This window comes from Ranitomeya imitator, chromosome 2 (genome assembly GCF_032444005.1).
Source record: "Ranitomeya imitator isolate aRanImi1 chromosome 2, aRanImi1.pri, whole genome shotgun sequence".
Lineage (NCBI taxonomy): Eukaryota > Metazoa > Chordata > Amphibia > Anura > Dendrobatidae > Ranitomeya > Ranitomeya imitator.
The window spans coordinates 174,592,950-174,614,610 of record NC_091283.1 but is presented as its reverse complement, the minus strand read 5'-3'; the positions used below and the strand labels follow the sequence as shown (position 1 = coordinate 174,614,610).

The 21,661-nt window shown below is 47.2% G+C and overlaps 1 protein-coding gene across 1 annotated transcript in view; it reads left to right on the top strand.

Annotated features, from left to right (window-relative positions):
- LOC138666305 (uncharacterized) overlaps positions 1-6,290 on the top strand; it is an 81,215-nt gene extending 74,925 nt beyond the window's left edge. Inside the window, exon 3 of the mRNA XM_069754532.1 lies at positions 3,857-6,290. Coding sequence (XP_069610633.1) covers positions 3,857-5,308 — 1,452 coding nt within the window. The 3' untranslated portion in view covers positions 5,309-6,290. The remainder of the gene's footprint in view (positions 1-3,856) is intronic.
- The last annotated feature ends 15,371 nt before the right edge of the window (positions 6,291-21,661 follow it).

The following is a 21,661-nucleotide window of genomic DNA, read 5'->3' as shown; positions in this document are numbered from 1 at the left end:
ATCTCCAGACCTGAACCCCACTGAAAACCTCTGGAATGTAATCAAGAGGATGATGGATAGTCACAAGCCATCACACAAAGAAGAACTGCTTACATTTTTGTGCCAGAAGCAGTGTGAAAGACTGGTGGAAAGCATGCCAAGACGCATGAAAGCTGTGATTAAAAATCATGGTTATTCCACAAAATATTGATTTCTGAACTCTTCCCGAGTTAAAGCATTAGCATTGTTGTTTCTAAAGGATTATGAACTTGTTTTCTTTGCATTATTTGAGGTCTGAAAGCAGAAATAAAAAACTAAACCCCTTTGCAGGCAGGCGCCAGCTGTGGCCTCTGCTCTGCAGCATAATCCCATGTGTAATGTGCATATAATTATAATAGTGGTGATCCTGATATTTAAAAAAAAAAAATAAATAATTATTTGAAAATGGCGCCGCCGTTGCATGCTCAGTAGCAGCTATCGGGGTATATATAGTTGATCCGATAGCTGCTACTGCGCAGGCTCGGCATTGCCATCTTGGAGGTGGACAATTTTTTTTCCTCTCCAGCAAAATGGCACCACCGGCGCATGCTCAGTAGCAGCTATCGGATCCTGTGTTATTCTTTTGTAACTATTTTAATACCTCATATCTAACCCTATCCATAGAACTCTAGCAGTTGGTTTCATTGAAGAGCTCTGCCACAATATTCACTCAGCAGGTTTTATTTTTTGGGGGGTGTTTGTTTGCACCGTTTGTGTAGGACAAGTCAAACCCATTTGGCTTTCACATATTCGTAAGGGGCAGGATGTGAGTCAACACCACATCCCTTCTTTCACATGAAATTCTAAACTTTGAAGACAGAACCATGCTAGAAGAAGTACGAATGTGGCTCGATGGTGCAAAGTATCTTGTGACCATAAAAACAAATACAATTTGTTAATTTAATATTAACATTTTATTTATTATATAGAAAATTACTTAAATTTTCTGTGTTTTCCTGGTCACAAGATGATATGCAATCGACTCCTTTTTTTTGAGCTCGTAAAAAATTCTGGACTAAAGACTATATAAATAAAGTTGGCTGATGATAGACTTTTGATTCCTGATCCTTGGCCACAGAAGGATATTTTGGGTAGAGTATGGCTCTTTTCTGAAATACCCAATAAGCCAATCTAAAGATAAAAAGATCTGATTTAGGACTAGGACAATGATCGTCCAAACGATCACTAATCAGTGCAAACCTGCAATCTCCAGCTTAAAAATTACACAGGTATGCAAAATTTGGCTTCATGAAAATTGTTTCAAATTCAATGACCGAGACTTATTAGTATTCTTATGTCCTGTTTTAAAAAAAAAATCTATTTTTAACCATCAAGTATGGATTTTGCACAAAACGCACGTGAAATTACGAACAAGCGAGATGAACGAAAAAAATCTTTATTGTAGCCAAAAACGTACACAATACTATACATAAAAATGTATTGACCATTCATTCTGCAACTTTATTGGAGATTAATTCATCCAGCAGTAGTCCTCTATCATCATGTTCTTGTTCCATGTACCTTGGTATCGTCGTTACATATCCTTGATTTCCTGATAAAAATCTTTCTCCTTGCAATTTACTAACCACACCAAGGTTTACAGGAAAGTTGTCCAAATATGAATGTAAAAAACGTAACTTCAGCTTCGTCAGGCAACCCAAGGCTTTGAAATGTTTCAGCATGTTCTCCACGATTGATTTAAATTTTGGATCTTTGGTGTTACCTAGAAATGTCTTCACAACTTCTTTAAAAGACTACTTTGGGTACTTTCTAAGTTTCCTAAGAATAAAGTCTAAATTCTCATGGCACAGAATGCCTTATAGGCACTGAAGCATATTTGCTGCCATTGGGTAAATCAGTAGAGTCTCCACTCACTCACATTGCACTCAATGTTAAATTTTCCATCAGCCGAGGGAACATCAATGCAATACACCAGAGCACCATCTTGTCCAGAGTATGGAAGGAATTTGGTTTGTACCATGAAAAACCATTTTTAACCAATCTATTGGCTCCAAAATCATTCACCAAAGGTCACGCAGAGAGATAAAAGTATGGTGCAAGAAAAAGCCTATGAAGTCAGTGTTTGTAAAAAAGCTGTATGTGATGGATTTTTTTCGATATTTTTGCTGAGTTCAGTTATTGAAAATATATGAGAATCACTTCTTTTCAAACTATTTTACCCTTGCAGACCTGTGGTATCGTTGGCTGCCAACACATCTCTTCATGTAAACAGGAAAAGTACTGCCAATTAAAGTGCATGTAAAGTGTATGATGGGGGGAATAGGATGATTATTTGTAAGGACACCACCATCCTCCTCTTCTTGATACTAGTTACATTTAAATGAAAATTAAACAATCACCGATTGGTTTTCGGTTTACTCAAGCCCCCCAAACTTTATATCAAAAGACCCTTAGTAGAGATTTATCTAAGCTGTCATGGCTTTTCTTAATTTTGGGCTCTGTCCCATGGCTTATATTGTATTATACTGTTATCACAAGTCTTTAAACAAGACATTTTAGTCGATTTTAAATTTAAACTTCTCCAGTTGACGCTGCTTCACTGATTCTGATTTCTTTTCCCTTTCATTTCAAAGTAATTTCCTCCGGGAACAATGGTGTAAATAGTCCCTTTAATCAACTGGGCATGTACCAAAGAACTTCCGTTTGGGCATTTCCCTTTTCTTCTGTAATGACTGCCAACCAAAACACGGCCGTGCCCACAGAGAAGTTCTGTGGCTTATGCCCAGTTGGGTGAAAGTAAAATTTGAACCATTGTTTCTGGGGAGCATGACTTTGTAATGGAGGGGCTTCAACTGGAGGAGGTACTTGTTTTCAAATTAAAATAACAAATCCAGTGAAAGGTCCCCTTTAAAGGAATCTCTCACTCTCATGGTGGGAACAACTGGCAACCAAAGGCTGAGTCTACACGGAGACATTGGCTTTGATACGTTGCACTGCCAAAGATCACTACAGCACAATACAAATGAAAGAGGTTGTGACAAGCAAGTCACACAAAAAAATCAGACGCGGTTGGACTTTTTGTGAATTGCTTGTCTCTGTATTTTCTGAGTGACAATCCGACCCCTGACACCGCGATGTAGCAGCGACACGTGTTGTTTCAAAAATGGCTATGTAGCCCCAACCTAATGTCTAAAAAAAAGTTTTTTGAGATTCTAGAGGGTCCTCTAGATTACTTGCCTTTATAGTAAGTTCAGAGTAAAAAGATTTTATTAGTCGGGGTTTGCTGCGAGCTGGATTTCTGGCCATTACCTTGCCACAGAGCTCAACATCAAAGACTAACTGGAATTCCTAGGACCTTTAGGCAGTTTTGCTGCAATGTGTAATGCAGCCGTGTCATGATTACAACATCACATATAATCAAATATTAACAGTTGCAAAAACACGCTTCTTTTGGAATCAAAATAGGTTGTCTTAATCATTAACTTCTACACACATTTACTGTATATTCAGCAGCCTGCGAGGAAGCTAGATTCCTGTAAAGATTACGGCAGAAAAATTAAAACAGTCTTCTTCAAAATCGCCACTAAAGAGAAACTGTTGTTTTAATGTATAAATAATGCATACATCAATAGTACAACTGAATGTAAGCAATTTTATAATATATCTTTATCAGAGAAATCTGCTTCTGTCTTCTCCTGGACTGATCTTTTACTCTGAATTTACTAAGTTCCTCTACAAGCTGATCCTAGGTTCAAAAATCTGCTCCAGTGATCGTTATAGAATCTTTTAGCCATAAAATGCCATAAATAATTGTTGGCTTTAATAATAGATTTTACTGTATGAATTTAAATATTTATCCCTATTTTTTTTTCTTTAGGCTATATCTGTTCAATGGAAGAACTTGAGAAAAGAAGATAACAATTTGTATCTTGGTTACCTATCGGGAATGAATCCATGTACATCCTTCAGGAAACTCTGCAAAGTCTTTTCTGTAATTTTTGCAACCTTTTCCTTGGTCTACTTGGCATACATTATTGTCTTTGTAAAAGTTGCGCTACCTGAGGACTCTCTTACCTCCTACTTTCTCAGACCAGTAAAGCTAATATTAGAGCCAGTATGTAAACTCAACATAACGGACGATACCATCATTAAAGTCAAGAACAGTAGGACCTTCCTGGTATCTGCCTATCTGGACTTTCGTGGTAGCAGAATTGTCCGGATTTTAGGCATAACCTATCGATATGAACCTGATTCTTTGCTGTGTGATTTCTGTTTTCTTAACCCTAATAATTCTAGCATTAATTTTGCTGAGTATCAGGTCCACACAGACCACTTTAATTTTCCATATGGTACAACAGATCTCTTGTGCAATGTCCCAGACGACGAAGACCCAGGATATGTATCTCTATACCGAATGGACGACCCTGCTCCTGTGTTCCTAAAAATCAAAAATACTGTTGAACAGGTTAATAAATTAGAACCTAAATTTCAGTACAACATTCTTATTTGCGTTTCGGCAATGTTCGGCGCCTACAGTAACGTCCTCCAGTTTATTCAATCTATGGAGATGTACCGCATACTGGGTGCTGAAAAAGTGATCATCTACCACACTGAATCTAGCCCAGATATGAAAACAATCCTATCCTATTACGTCAACATAAAATTTGTAGAACTTATTTCTTGGCCCATTACCTCTTTCATAAATGTTTCCAAGGGTTGGCACTACCCCGATCATCCTGGAGATCTCCATTACTTTGGTCAGACTGCGGCATTGAATGACTGCATTTATCGCAACATGTACAAGAGTAAATATATAGCACTGAATGACCTTGACGAGTTGATCATCCCAGTCGTCCATAAAGACTGGCCAGAAATGATGAACTATCTGCTTCGTGATGACCCAAACTTGAATGTTTTTATCTTCGAAAATCATTTATTTCCAACCACTCTTCAAGATAAGACTAATGGCTTAACTCCTGAAGAGTGGATTTCCATCCCAGGAGTTAACATCCTCCATCATGTCTACAGGGAACCCAACCTGCCCAACGAAAACAATCCTACAAAGATGATCATAAATCCCAGGAGCATTGTCAAAGTTTCTGTCCATGTTCCACTTGAGTTCATGGGCAATCAGTACCAAGTTCCAAGTGATATTGCCAAACTTTGCCATTACCGAGAACCCAAGCAAAGAGACCTGGACCCGAGTTTGCTGATTGAAGACCACATCTTGTCCGAATATGAAATTAATTTGATAGAAAGGGTAAACCGGGTATTAATGGACGTTAACTACATAAAAGTGAAAAATGTCAGTCACAGGTTAACGTTTTGATGATGAGAAACTTTTTGATATGGTGCAATATTTTCTAACATGCCATTTATCAGAACAATGGCTGTAAAGCCTTAGTTTCCTCATTCTACATGCCAGTTTTTGAATCAATATGGCGTGCAGTGAGCTCAGGAAAATCTGCATGTGAAATTTGTACTTAATCCTGAAAAGATTTAGAAGATTAAAAAAAAGACCCCTGCTGATCGCTAGATAGAGGTGGCAATGGTGCTATGAAAGCGTAGTGCCGCTTTGTCTCCTGCTTTCTTGACAGGACACATGGTTGGAATAAGATAAGAGGGCGTAAAGGTGTCCAGACACCAAATGATCCACCCACCACCCAAACGCATGATCGGTTCGGCAGGGCGTGCATGTGTTCTCAATGGAGAGGGGTGTTTGCTGTTGTCGGACACTGACTGCCCAAAAATTAAAATGTGTTGAAATTCTACGTGCTCAACTCTTCTTGTAGGGAGAGTCATGGGGCTGCCATGCATATGAGATAATCGGCTGGTCAAGTTGAAATCTGTGCTTTCGGCTGACGTTGCTCCAAATGTGTATGGAGTACTTAACGCGTTACTACTTTTTTTTGCACTATGATGATGGGACTGTATTTTGTGCTGTCTGCTGAGTAAAGATGAACTGTGGCTATTGATTATTTAAGAACTTATGTTTCACAAAGTAAAAAAAAAACTCTTAATGATTTGCTAAGTGCTGCCTAAGCGAACACAGATGATACCCGTGATATAAATTCCTCATCTCTTCCAATGATGGTCTACGACCTACAATAGATTGTATTGATCCTAGGCTGGGTTTTATCTTCACACACAACTAAATTACCGTATATATACAGTATATATCTTCTGGAGGATTTTCATCTGTATTTACACATGTGATTGGAGGAAGCTTTTCCACATGGCAATAGCTATAGTATTTTTTTTCTAATATCTTTATTCCTGCTGAGTTATTAAAGATTGAAAGTTATTAATGACACTGTGTATAAAGAGTGTTTGTTTCTGTCTGTATCCAAATGAAAACACTTAACATATCTGTGCTCAGGCAGATCGTTTTCAACATAGGGATGTTAAGTTCTCAAAACGACCAAAGAATCAGATCTCAGTTTCCAAAAGTATTTTTTTTCTGGATGCCTCTATACGGAATAGTGTATTCAAACATGCCACACAACACTGCAAAAAAAAAAAAAGAATGCCTCTTGCAGAGTCAAAGCAACATACGCAGGTCCCTCCACCTTGCATCCATAGACCCGAATACCGGAATTGTTTGCACCTCCACTTCCATAGAAGGAATGAACAACTCCGCTGTCCTTTTAAACCAGCTGCACCTGGATTGGAGGGTAAGAATGACTAGTTTCCCCCATCTCATTTAATCATTCCTGCTTACATTGTCCTACAAACCCTCTCTTCCCCCTCTATCCAGGATTCTGCCAGCTGCTAGTCTACATACAGTTCCCCTCTTCCCAAAGTCGGGGGCTGGGCATCTTCACTTAAAGGGAACCTGTCACCCCGTTTTCAGATTAAGATAAAAATACTGTTAAATAGGGCCTGCGCTGTGCGTTACAATAGTGTATGTAGTGTACCCTGATTCCCCACCTATGCTGCGAGTTACATTACCAAAGTCGCCGTTTTCGCCTGTCAATCAGGCTGGTCAGGTCGGGTGGGCGTGGTCACAGCGCTGTTTCTTCCTCAGCTTTACGTTGGTGGTGTAGTGGTGTGCGCATGTTGAAGTGACGAATCCACTGTGGGCACGTGAAGAAGCAGCGCGCGATCTGCGCTATTACCCCCTGTCATCGGTGGGGGCGGCCATCTTCCTGGGGCCGCGCGTGCGCAGATGGAGTGCTCTGCTGCACGGGGCTTCAGGAAAATGGCCGTGGGATGCCGCGCGTGCGCAGAAGAGATCGCGGCGGCCATTTTCCCAAAGCCGAGTTTGCATCTGGAAAGTTGTTGGCTGTGGCATATGACGAGGCTTCTTTAGTTTTGACCTAGTTATCAACCGAGCTACCAGGTGATACCATTTTCTCTCATAAATCCCAAAACCGAAAAATCACGACTGAGCCCCGGACCAATGGAAGATTGATAGTCCTCTTGTGTTTCTTGCATTTTCTAATAATCGTGCTAACAGTTGTTGCCTTTGTCACCAAGCTGCTTGCCTATTGTCCTGTAGCCCATCCTAGCCTTGTGCAGGTCTCTAATTTTTGTCCCTGGTGTCCTTAGGCAGCTCGTTGGTCTTGGCAATTGGTGGGAAGGTTGGAGTGTGATTGAGTGTGTGGACAGGTGTCTTTTATACAGGTAATGTGGTCAAAAAGGTGCAATTAATCCGTTAATGAATGCTGTGAGGCAGTGATGGGTATTATATGCGAGGGATGCTATGTATCCCCCAGGATGTGCATAGAAGCGTTTTAAGGCCCTGGAGTGCATTGCAGTCACAGGTATAGGTGTGGTTGCAATGCTGAATAAAAAGTGTGGTTTTAGACAAGCTATTTGCCCAAGGCAGATTAAGGAAAACCCAGCATGAGCTTTTATTTTTGGAGCAAACTACAGGATGGTAGTGGGGCAGTTTGCTCTCTCAAGCCAGGTCTTACAAGTGTCCCATGGCCACAGATTCCATTTAAATACCCTGCAGTAAAGGGTTTGGGTGTGTCAGTGTTTGTTTGCAAGCGGAAGAGCAGGTGGCTCTGCAACAGCTAGCTTGCATGAGGTAACACAAAGCCAAGAGTAGGGAATGCCTGGCACCCCACAGCATGGTAGGGTGGTGCAGTTGCCCTGGGCAACAGATCTCGGATATAGACTGTTGTGATACCCCAGCTGTGATCCAGAGGATACCGTGTGCTGTTAATTTTGTGAGTTGTTTGGACATTAAATACGTTTGCTGTGAACTTTCCTGGGTCACTGCCACATTACTGCACACTGTGAACACTGCGGCACTACAATTGGTGGAGAATGCGGGCATTGTCTGTTGTTAGGCCTGCCACACTGCAACCAAGGTCTGCGGACAAGATGGAGAAAATCCTGAGGCAGCTGGTCCTCACACAACAGCAGCAGACCAATAATCTGCAGCAAATTGCGGCCCTGCGTGAGGCACCTCCAACACCGACCCCGGAGCGTCGTGAGGCCGGGACAGGTTCTGCTCCACTTTGCAGAAGATGACTTGGAAGCTTTCCTCACCATCTATGAGTGCACTGCAGAGTGAGAGAACCTGCCAAATTCCCAGTGCGCCGAAGTGATGGCTACGTTCCTGAGGGGTGATGTGCTAAAGGCCTACTTTGACCTCAGTCGGGAGGACACTCAGGACTATGTCAAGCTAAAAGGTGAAATCCTTGCCCTACTGGGGGTTAATACCTATGTGAGGGCCCAGCAGGTATTTTCATGGACTTTTGTGGAGGACCAGCTTGCCCGGTCTCAGGTTTATGATTTACTGTAGTTTGTGAAAAGGTGGCTCCAACCTGAGACCTGGTCTCCGGCCCAGATGGTGGAGAGGGTGGTGGTCAACCAGATGGTGAGAGCTTAGCCAGAAGCCATACAGCGTTGGGTGGGGCAAGGGGACCTGGGCACTCTGGATCAGTTGGTAGTACTGATTGAGCGGTACACAGCCACTCAGGACTTTATACGAGACTCTGCCCCATTGTAGGTGTCATGCCAGACCCTGCAAGCCATGGAGACGGGGAAAGGGTCGCGCTCCCTTGCAGGGGACAGTCAGCCCTGAGTCCATACTGTGGGGTTACCCTGGAGTGAGAATGGCAGGAGACCAATTTCCCCCAAAACAATATCAAAGACTAACTGTTCCTGCACTATCTGGTGCTGGCGATGTGGCCATCGCTACCAACTGCCCCCTGATGGCTGAACCTATGGACTGCGGGTTTATGTGCAGTCTCTATGTTCACCCAGTCAGTCTGTACTGCATCTACATGCACTGCATGCAGCGAACTCCAACTGTGCCAGATACTCATCAACAGGTACCAGATGGAGGCTCTCTTGGACTTAGGGAGCTTAGTGACTCTGGTCCATGGGTCACCAGTTGCCGGTGACAACCCCATGGGTCGGAAAATGGGGGTGGTGTGTATACATGGGAAACTCGAGAGTACCTGACATAGGAGGTTACTTTTTCCACATCGTGTGGAGAAATGAAACGTGGGAGTGGTGAACACCCTTCCATATGGGACTATATTGGGAGGAGACTTGCCCATATTCTGGTCCCTCTGGGAGACCAGGGTTAACCCTCCCAGGGTAAAGGTTATTCTGAGCATGGAAACCGAAGATCCCAAGTCAGGAATACCTGCCATAGGGGTCACCAAACCTAGGAACAGAGTGTAACCCCGAGCGGTTTCCCCTAGAGGTATTGGCAGGAGAAGTCAAGGAGACACCGCCGATCCCTGAGTTGGAAGTGTCCTCTGGTACATTTGGGACCCCTCAGCTACAGGATCACACCCTGGCCCGGGCACAAGAAAGGGTGGTGGAAATAAATGAGGTGGCTCAGCACCCAGGTGCAGAAATGTTTTGTCCCCGCATGGCTGTCAAAGAAGAGTTATTGTATAGGATTGATAAAATCTGAGATGAAGTGGTAAAACAGCTGGTGGTGCCGCAGTCGAACCATCGAGCCATGCTAGAGATGGCACACACACACATGCTGGGAGGACACTTAGGGGTAAAGAAAACCCAAGAATGTATACTGTAGCTGTTCTTTTGGCCTATGGTGTATGTGGAGGAACAACGGTATTGTGAGTCATGTCCCGAGTGCCAACTGACCACACCCATTGTGAAGTTCCGGAGTCTATAATTTTATGTCAAATGTGACCAGGGAGCGGTGTAAGCTGCTACAGATTAAACAGCTATGCAGGTCGGTATAGCACCCACAAACAGATGGGTTGGTGGAGAGGTTTAATAGGACCCTCAAGTCCATGCTCAAAAAGGTGGTGTTCAAGTACGGGAGAGATTGGGACATGTTATTGCCCTATCTAATGTTCGCTATCCATGAGGTACCACAGGCGTCCATGGGCTTCTCCCCTTTTGAGCGCTTGTATGGTAGGCATCCAAAGGGGTTGCTGAACGTAGCCAAGGAGGCATGGGAACATGAGCCAACTCCGCTTCAAAGTGTAATTGTCACGCTCGCGCCCAGACTGGTTGGCGCGCGGGTGTGACCCCACTGTGCCACAGACCAGACTACCCTGGAAAGGGCATAACTAAGTAGCTTCCTTTGTATTCACTGGAGCCTCTGATGGTGAGGTCAGACTTGTGTGTCAGGAAGCTACCAGACACCTCTCCAGGGTGGTGTCTGGCTGTGGCTGCTGATCCCACAGGGGGAAACGGAACATAAACAGGCAAGTGGGCACAGCTGGCACTCTGGCAGACAGGCGGGCACGGCTGGGACACAGGCAGGCAGACGGGTACAACAGAGACACTGGCGGGCATGGCTGGCTCTCTGGTAGGCAGGCAGGTATGGCTGTCTCTCCAGCAGGAAAGGCGGACAGGGCTGGTACACTGGAAGAACCGGTAGGGACCGGTCTGCAAGCAGGTATGTAAAACAGGTAAGAACCTGTTCAGACAGGAGGGTATATGAGAAACAGGTAGAGAAAGACCGCAAGGAGTGGAGCAAAGTAGAAATGCAGGAGGCGGAGCCAAGAGCAGGAGGCAGAGCCAAGTACAGAAATGCAGGAGACGGAGCCAAGAGCAGGGACGCAGGAGGCGGAGCCAAGAGCAGAGACGCAGAAGGCGGAGCCAAGAGCAGAGATGCAGGAGGCGGAGCAAGGTAGAACCGCAAGGAGCAGAGCCAGGTAGAACCGCAAGGAGCAGAGCCAGGTAGAACCACAAGGAGCGGAGTTGCAGAGCAAGAGCTGAGAGTGGCAAAAAACAAGACACCGAGTGCAGAGCTGAGGGCAGAGCAAAAGTCAGTGCAGAGCGGAGTGCAGAGCAAGATCACAGAATGCAGAGCAAGGAGCAAAGCATGGTCGCAGAGTGCAGAGCCGAGAGCAGAGCAAAGCAAGACACAGAGTACACACAGCAGAGAAGGCAAACCAAGACAGGGATATAAATGAACACAGGAACAGGACTAGACTAAGTCAGGAACGGGACAAGGCACCTCTAGAGACACTAACAAGTCAGGGTACGACGCCCCACTGGGTGGCGGACACAGGCCAGGGTACTACGCCCCAACACAGGATATAGACCAAGGTACAACGCCCCACTGGGTGGCGGATACAAGAGTCACAAAGACAGGGCCTGGCATCTCCACAGCTAAGAACTGACTGAGGGAGTAAGTTGCACAGACCCCCACCAATGGGTGGGGACGTCTTAAATACAGGAAGCCTCATGGAAATTGGCCGGGGACACCTTAGCAAGGTGCACACAGTCTCAATAACAAACAGGAGTTACCGGCACCGCCCCCTATGCACACAGACAGAGCATGCAACATGAGGCACACAGCATGGAGCTGGCAGCAGAGAGAACACAGAGCATGGACCAGAGAAGTGAGTTTGTGTGAAAAGCAGGTGGGGGATGGGAGGCCATGCAGTGATGCCAGCAGGGTTGTTACAGTAATAGAGCACATGGCAAGCATGCAGGACCGGATTGCGGCAGTCAGGCCCATAGTAAAGGAGCATCTGATGGATGCCCAGGCCGTGCAGAGCCACACGTATAATAAAAGAGCCATGGGCAGGACCTTTAAAGAAGGGGACCCGGTGTCGGTACTAGTGCTCACCACAGAGAGTAAACTCATGGCCAAGTGGCAAGGGCCATATGAGATACGGGAGAAGGTGGGAGAAGTGAATTATAGAGTGTACCAGCCCAGAAAGAGGAAACCAGAACAACTGTACCATGTGAACCTGTTAAAAGCCTGGAAGGACCGGGAATGTTTGGTCACGGAGGCAACTCCGGTCATACCAACACGGAACCCTCTGTCACCGGCCAAAGACGTGGCCGAGGGTGAGTTTAAGATAAATGAGGGTCTCACAAAATAGTAACGATGGGAGGATCGGGTTTGGTGCAACAGAATACGGACGTGTTCTCAGAACTGCCGGGTTGGACCTCGGTGATCCAGCATGACCTTGTCACCAAGCCCTGGGTAAGGGTACAGATAAAACCATACTGAGTGTCAGAAGCCTGGAGGCAAACCATCATAGCCGAAGTGAAGCAGATGCTTCAGTTGGGAATCATTGAGGAATCCTGCAGTGAGTGGGCTAGCCCCATTGTACTGATTCCGAAGCCAGACGGTTCATTCCGATTCTGTAATGACTTTAGGAAGTTGAATGAAGTGTCAAAGTTTGACCTTTATCCAATGCCCCGGGTGGACGAGCTAATGGAGAGGCTGGGAAAGGCCCAGTATTTCACCACGCTCAATCTTACCAAAGGTTACTGGCAGGTACCACTGACAGAATCCGCAAAAGAAAAGACCGCCTTTATCAGTCCAGAAGATTTTTATCACTTTGTCGTCTTGCCTTTTGGATTACATGGGGCTCCGGCTACATTCCAGAGGCTGATGGACATAGTGCTAGAGCCTCACCTCTGAAGAGACAATTTGCCTAATTAGCGTATTACCCAGAGGAGCATTGCAGATTTAAGTCTCCTCATCTCAGCATGCTTAGCATGTCGATATCCGAAAGGAGAAACGATACTTGTATAACAGCCTCACCAGAAGCACGCATCAGCATATTTAGATGATAGTCATCTTTAGTACAGACTGCCGCTCTCACCTGTCTCAGGTGCAAGCAGTGTCGGATTCACTTAGAATCACGGGGATAACAGCAAACCCCTAAAAATGTGCAATAGGTCTCAAGGAAGATCGTTACTTGGGGTACGTGATTGGCCGCGGGGTTATCAAACTCCAAATAAATAAGATTGCGGCCATCCAAAACTGTCCCAAGCCATTAAGTACGAAACAGGTGAGGGCGTTCCTCGGCATCATTGGGTACTACCGCCGTTTTACACCCAATTTTGCTGGGAGATCGGCACCCCATTAAGTACCAATCTGTTAAAAGGTAAGACGTCGATTATTGTACGATGGAACCCTCAAGCGGAGGAGGCATTCCAGTCCATGAAGTCGGCGCTGTGTGGACAGCCAGTCCTCATCAGCCCTGGCTTCAGAAAAACCTTTATAGTACAAACCGATGCCTCAGAGGTAGGCCTAGGTGCGGTACTGTCACAAGAGGTGAACGGAAATGAACATTCAGTCACTTGAGCAGGAAACTGACCCCAGCAGAGAAAAATTGTAGTGTAGTGGAGGAGTGCTTGGCGATTAATTGGGCCTTAGAGTCCCTAGGCTACTTTTGGCTCGGGCGACAGTTTCAGTTGGTGACAGATCATTTCCCCTTGTCTGGCTAAGGAATGCAAAAGAGAGGAATGCGCAGGTCACCAGATGGTTCCTGTCCCTACAAAATTTTTAGTTCTTCGGTGATTGAAGTTCACGCTGTGTCCTCCGTAGTACACACCTGCTCAAGGCAATCTTGCCTTGCGCAGGCGTGTACTACGGAGGACAGAGAATGAACTTCAATCCAATATTTCAGCCAGCATGCAGCCAGCGGGTAAGGAAGGGGTGAATCAAACACCCAAAAACTCCGCCCATATGACCCAAAACCAGTCCCACCAAATTCAGGTGACAGGTTCCCTTTAAGCTGCGAAAACAGAAAAAACCCATCCGAGAAATTGCTACAATATTAGGAGTGGCAAAATCTAGTTTGGTACATCCTGAGAAAGAAATAAAGCACTGGTGAACTCATCAATGCAAAAAGACCTGGATGCCCACGGAAGACAACAGTGGTGGATGATCGAAGAATAATCTCCATGGTGAAGAGAAAGCCCTTCACAACAGCCAACCAAGTGAACAACACTCTCCAGGAAGTAAGTGTGGTGCCCCAGGGTCCTGGTCATCACAGTAGCATTGCTTTCCTCCCGGGGAGAGTGATGCTACGTTTTGAGGCAAGAAAGGATAACTGTAACCAAGTACCACAAACATGCAACACATTTACACTCCAGGCCACCAGGGGAGCATTTGATCCTGTTTACTAGGTGACTCCCAATATATAAAACTGGTAGTCTGTAGGGAAAGTTAGTTCCTGACAGAGCTCCAGCAGGGAGTTTCAGACAGCGGTCTGAGGAAAACAGAGGGTCAACAGAGCTGTGCATGCCACAAAGCTGCAGCTCCTGGAAAGAGACACATAAAAGATAGAATTGATTGCAGTGAGCGTGCAGGAGAGAAAGCACAGGAGAGGATACCAGAAGGGGACCAGCCCCGAGCAGGCTACCTCCTTCTGAGGTGCAGATATCCGGTAGCCAGAACACCGAGGTTGTAAGGACCTCCACACCTTACATCAGAGACCGGCAGGACAGCTAACTGCACGTTACCTGTCCGCACCCACACCCAGGAGGCACAGTGACACCTTACAGAGCAGGGTCATCTAAGAGATCCTATAAACAGGCTCAAGTCACCAGTCATACGGGTTATGTCCTGTCCTATCTGGGGGACCGAGAGAGAGATCACATCTGTGAGGATCTTATGTGAAGTTTAGCAGTAAAGGACTACACCACTACAGCGCAAAGGAAGGCTTCTATTCTTCGCCTGGATAAGGGGACTCTGGACTTGCCTCCCAAACCAGCCGGACCCAATTTGCCCTGTGATCCAGTACCCTGGACTGTGGCTGCTGAAACCAACAGTAAGCAAGGTAAAGAAACTGCAATCCTGTGTCCTCGTTGTTCTCTGCACCTCTCACCATACCACCATCTACACATCGGGAGCCCTGGGGATATACTTCACCTGTGGGAAGGTATACCATTTAGCTGCCATTACATCACCCCAGCGAACCCCTTAAAGCAGCGTCGGTCACCCTGACCGGATACCACAGGTGGCGTCAAGAACATAAACTTTATCCCTTTAAAGATCTTTCCCTTTTACATGGGCGTTCAGGGCCACGGACCGGGTCACAGCCACCGTGACATCCCCCTGTGAACCGCAGGACCCGGTAACGAGTAGCCCACGGCCCAGGCGGGGTGACTCATAGGCGTATCAATATCCAAATCTACCATAAAGAGAAGACTGCATGAAAGTAAATACAGAGTTCATTGCATGGTGCAAGACACTCATAAGCAACAAGAATAAAAAGGCTAGACTGGACTTTGCTAAAAAACATCTAAAAAAGCCAGCACAGTTCTGGAAGAACATTCTTTGGACAGATGAAACCAAGATCAACCTCTACCAGAATGATGGAAAGAGAAAAGTATGGCGAAGGCGTGGTACAGCTCATGATCCAAAGCATACCACATCATCTGTAAAAAAAAAAGGCGGAGGCAGTGTGATGGTTTGGGCATGTATGGCTGCCAGTGGCACTGGGCCACTAGTGTTTATTGATGATGTGACACAGGACAGAAGCAGCCCAATGAATTCTGAGGTATTCAGAGCCGCCATACTGTGTGCTCAGATCCAGCCAAATGCAGCCAAACTGATTGGTCGTCGTTTCATACTACAGATGGACAATGACCCAAAACATAAAGCCAAAGCAACCCAGGAGTTTATTAAAGCAAAGAAGTGGAATATTCTTGAATCACAAGTCAGTCACCTGATCTCAACCCAATCGAGCAGCATTTCACTTGTTAAAGACTAAACTTCAGACAGAAAGACCCACAAACAAACAGCAACTGAAAACCACAGCAGTGAAGGCCTGGCCGAGCATCAAAAAGGAGGAAACACAGCGTCTGGTGATGTCCATGAGTTCAAGACTTCAGGCAGTCATTGCCAACAAAGGGTTTTCAACCAAATACTAGAAAATTTATTTAACATTATTTAATCTGTCCAATTACTTTTGGTCCCTTTAAAAACAGGGTGACATATGTTAAGGAGCTGAAACTCCTAAACCCTTCATCTAATTTTTATGTGGATACCCTCAAATGAAAGCTGAAAGTCTGAACTTCAACTGCATCTGAATTGTTTTGTTTATTATTCATTGTGGTAATGTCTATAACCAAAATTAGGAACATATTTTCTCTGTCCAAATATATATGGACGTAACTGTATTTGCCCAAGGCAGATTTAATAAAACTCAGCATGGGCTTTTATTTTTGGAGTGAACTACAGGATGGAACTAGGGCTGTCTCTCCAGCTGGGTCTTACAAGTGTCCCATGGCCACAGACAGGCGCGGGCTGGGCCGGGTGGAAAAGGGGCATGTGCCCCCCGGGCCGGTCACCAAGCAGCTGATTCGGGCTGCTGGGCGCTGTGTTCTCTATGTCCTGGCAGCTGCCTCACAGTGGAGCTGCAGACACGCCCCCTGCTCCCTGTGTGCGCCGGCTGCAGAGGTAGAGGAACACTGCTGCATGTAACTGCTGGAGATCTGCATGTCACGTGGATGGCCCAGACATCAGTGAGTACCTTCAGCTCTCTGTGTGGTGAGGAGGTGAACGCTGCTGCTCACCTCCTGATAAGTCCAGGGCCGGTCCCTATAGTATCAGTGGCCGCTCTGCTGATGCTCACAGATTTATTGCAGGGGTCTGAACTTTCACCCTGTCAGTGCCAGGTCATCGGCTCCAGGGTCACCAGACTGCAGGAAAGTTCAGCCTCCTGCAATAAATCTCCCTATACCGAGAGTGAGCAGAGACTGTCTACAGAATCCAGCACTGGAGTGATCAAGCCTGAACCTGGTGACCAGACATTACATGCTATATACATGGCCCTGTATATATACAGTGCATGTATGTCCTGGGCCAGGTGCAGGAATGATCCATCCAGTGTATATAACATTGTATATCTGTGCCTATGGTATACCACTATCAGGGACGTAACTACAGAGGTTGCAGCAGGGCCCGGAGTGTTAAGGGACCCCTAAGCACGCAGAGCTTCAAAATGGGCCACCGGCCCTCTAAATCCTCTGCACAGGCCCTGGTGCGTGCTCTTTTGCTGAACGCGCTGACCAAGGCCGTGGCGGCCCACATGAGCACAGCCCTCATTTTTGCTTGCGTACACGGCTGCAGCTTTTGTCAGTGAAGGCAAACAGGAGAGCGCACGCACCAGGGCCTGTGCAAAGGTTTGAAAAGGCCACCACCGCACCCAGAGACACCTGAGCCTCACCATGTCTGACCCTGGCCAGAACCAGCATCAGAGAACATGCTCTCCTCACCAATCCCCAGCCGGCATCTGCCCCACGCCCTTAGCACCTCCGATGCTGGCTGGACAGTGGACCCTCCTCATCCTCCACTATCTCAGGTGAGAACCAACATGAAACCTTTTGTAAGTATATGCAGCATTTGCAGTTTGACCTGTCTAATGTATATTGTATACTGTTGTATATACATTATATAGGTGAAACTGCGGTACGTACATTATATAGGTGATACCACTGTGTGTAATATACTGCGACCGCTGTGTATAGGCCATATAGGTCAGCCGCAGTGTTTATGTGCGTGTGTATATATACAGTGGGGCAAAAAAGTATTTAGTCAGTCAGCAATAGTGCAAGTTCCACCACTTAAAAAGATGAGAGGCGTCTGTAATTTACATCATAGGTAGACCTCAACTATGGGAGACAAACTGAGAAAAAAAAATCTAGAAAATCACATTGTCTGTTTTTTTAACATTTTATTTGCATATTATGGTGGAAAATAAGTATTTGGTCAGAAACAAACAATCAAGATTTCTGGCTCTCACAGACCTGTAACTTCTTCTTTAAGAGTCTCCTCTTTCCTCCACTCATTACCTGTAGTAATGGCACCTGTTTAAACTTGTTATCAGTATAAAAAGACACCTGTGCACACCCTCAAACAGTCTGACTCCAAACTCCACTATGGTGAAGACCAAAGAGCTGTCAAAGGACACCAGAAACAAAATTGTAGCCCTGCACCAGGCTGGGAAGACTGAATCTGCAATAGCCAACCAGCTTGGAGTGAAGAAATCAACAGTGGGAGCAATAATTAGAAAATGGAAGACATACAAGACCACTGATAATCTCACTCGATCTGGGGCTCCACGCAAAATCCCACCCCGTGGGGTCAGAATGATCACAAGAACGGTGAGCAAAAATCCCAGAACCACGCGGGGGGACCTAGTGATTGAACTGCAGAGAGCTGGGACCAATGTAACAAGGCCTACCATAAGTAACACACTACGCCACCATGGACTCAGATCCTGCAGTGCCAGACGTGTCCCACTGCTTAAGCCAGTACATGTCCGGGCCCGTCTGAAGTTTGCTAGAGAGCATTTGGATGATCCAGAGGAGTTTTGGGACAATGTCCTATGGTCTGATGAAACCAAACTGGAACTGTTTGGTAGAAACACAACTTGTCGTGTTTGGAGGAAAAAGAATACTGTGTTGCATCCATCAAACACCATACCTACTGTAAAGCATGGTGGTGGAAACATCATGCTTTGGGGCTGTTTCTCTGCAAAGGGGCCAGGACGACTGATCCGGGTACATGAAAGAATGAATGGGGCCATGTATCGTGAGATTTTAAGTGCAAACCTCCTTCCATCAGCAAGGGCATTGAAGATGAAACGTGGCTGGGTCTTTCAACATGACAATGATCCAAAGCACACCGCCAGGGCAACGAAGGAGTGGCTTCGTAAGAAGCATTTCAAGGTCCTGGAGTGGCCTAGCCAGTCTCCAGATCTCAACCCTATAGAAAACCTTTGGAGGGAGTTGAAAGTCCGTGTTGCCAAGCGAAAAGCCAAAAACATCACTGCTCTAGAGGAGATCTGCATGGAGGAATGGGCCAACATACCAACAACAGTGTGTGGCAACCTTGTGAAGACTTACAGAAAACGTTTGACCTCTGTCATTGCCAACAAAGCATATATTACAAAGTATTGAGATGAAATTTTGTTTCTGACCAAATACTTATTTTCCACCATAATATGCAAATAAAATGTTAAAAAAACAGACAATGTGATTTTCTGGATTTTTTTTTCTCAGTTTGTCTCCCATAGTTGAGGTCTACCTATGATGTAAATTACAGACGCCTCTCATCTTTTTAAGTGGTGGAACTTGCACTATTGCTGACTGACTAAATACTTTTTTGCCCCACTGTATATATACATACACAGACACACACACACACATTTGTACACACACAGCGTCTGGCCTTTATGGGCTATACATAGCGGTCGCAGTATATTACACACAGTGGTATCAGCTATATAATGTACATACCGCAGTCGCGGTTTCACCTATATAATGTATGTGTGAGTGTGTGTGTCTATGTATGTGTGTGTGTGTGCGCATGCATGTATGTATGTGTATGTATGTATATATATACCGTATGTGTGTGTGTGTCTATGTGTGTGTGTGTGCGTGCATGTATGTATGTGTGTCTATGTATGTGTATATGTGTGTGTCTGTGTGTGTGCATGCATGTATGTATGTGTGTCTATGTATGTGTATATATAGATATGTGTGTGAGTGTCTGTATGTGTGTGTGTGTGTGTGTGTGTGTCTACGTGTGTGCGTGCATGTATGCAGGGCCGCCATCAGGGCATTACAGCCGTGACTGGCGTAAGGGGCCCGGTGAGCAGAGGGGGCCCGCATCGGGCCCCCTCTTACCTGCTCACCGGGCCCCTACCGGCAGCCGCAGGCTGAACCGGGCCCTTAGCGGCGGCCGGCGCTGCAGCTGTACGCTATTGACATGCGGGCCCGCGCCCGCACGTCAATAGTTAACAGCCGCCAGCCGCAGCGTGCAGGTCGCCGGCGTCTGACGTCATTGTCAGTCGCCGGCGAGTGCACAGTGCAGCTGCGTGGAGAGATCAGGAGCGCGGCAGGTAAGTAGAACTTTTTTTTTTTCTATTAAGAGCGGAGAGCGGCGATCGGGGGGGGGGAGGTTTGGGCAGAAGGCTGGACACAGAGGGGCAGAAGGCAGCTGGACACAGGGGGGCAGAAGGCAGCTGGACACAGAGGGGGCAGAAGGCAGCTGGACACAGAGGGGGCAGAAGGCAGCTGGACACGGGGGCAGAAGGCAGCTGGACACAGAGGGGGCAGAAGGCAGCTGGACACAGGGGGGCAGAAGGCAGCTGGACACAGAGGGGGCAGAAGGCAGCTGGACACAGGGGGGCAGAAGGCAGCTGGACACAGAGGGGGCAGAAGGCAGCTGGACACAGGGGGGCAGAAGGCAGCTGGACACAGGGGGGCAGAAGGCAGCTGGACACAGAGGGGGCAGAAGGCAGCTGGACACAGGGGGGCAGAAGGCAGCTGGACACAGAGGGGGCAGAAGGCAGCTGGACACAGGGGGGCAGAAGGCAGCTGGACACAGAGGGGGCAGAAGGCAGCTGGACACAGAGGGGGCAGAAGGCAGCTGGACACAGAGGGGGCAGAAGGCAGCTGGACACAGAGGGGGCAGAAGGCAGCTGGACACAGGGGGGCAGAAGGCAGCTGGACACAGAGGGGGCAGAAGGCAGCTGGACACAGAGGGGGCAGAAGGCAGCTGGACACAGAGGGGGCAGAAGGCAGCTGGACACAGGGGGGCAGAAGGCAGCTGGACACAGAGGGGGCAGAAGGCAGCTGGACACAGGGGGGCAGAAGGCAGCTGGACACAGGGGGGCAGAAGGCAGCTGGACACAGGGGGGCAGAAGGCAGCTGGACACAGAGGGGGCAGAAGGCAGCTGGACACAGGGGGGCAGAAGGCAGCTGGACACAGGGGGGCAGAAGGCAGCTGGACACAGAGGGGGCAGAAGGCAGCTGGACACAGGGGGGCAGAAGGCAGCTGGACACAGAGGGGGCAGAAGGCAGCTGGACACAGAGGGGGCAGAAGGCAGCTGGACACAGAGGGGGCAGAAGGCAGCTGGACACAGAGGGGGCAGAAGGCAGCTGGACACAGGGGGGCAGAAGGCAGCTGGACACAGAGGGGGCAGAAGGCAGCTGGACACAGGGGGGCAGAAGGCAGCTGGACACAGAGGGGGCAGAAGGCAGCTGGACACAGGGGGGCAGAAGGCAGCTGGACACAGGGGGGCAGAAGGCAGCTGGACACAGAGGGGGCAGAAGGCAGCTGGACACGGGGGGCAGAAGGCTGGACACAGGGGGGCAGAAGGCTGGACACAGAGGGGGCAGTAAAGCTGGACACGGGGCAGTAAAGTTGGACACAGGGGGCAGTAAAGCTGGACACGGGGCAGTAAATCTGGACACAGAGGGGGCAGTAAATCTGGACACAGAGGGGGCAGTAAATCTGGACACAGAGGGGGCAGTAAATCTGGACACAGAGGGGGCAGTAAATCTGGACACAGAGGGGGCAGTAAATCTGGACACAGAGGGAGCAGTAAATCTGGACACAGAGGGGGCAGTAAATCTGGACACAGAGGGGGCAGTAAATCTGGACACAGAGGGGGCAGTAAAGCTGGACACGGGGGGGCAGAATGCTGGACACGGGGGGGGGCAGAAAGCTGGACAGGGGGTG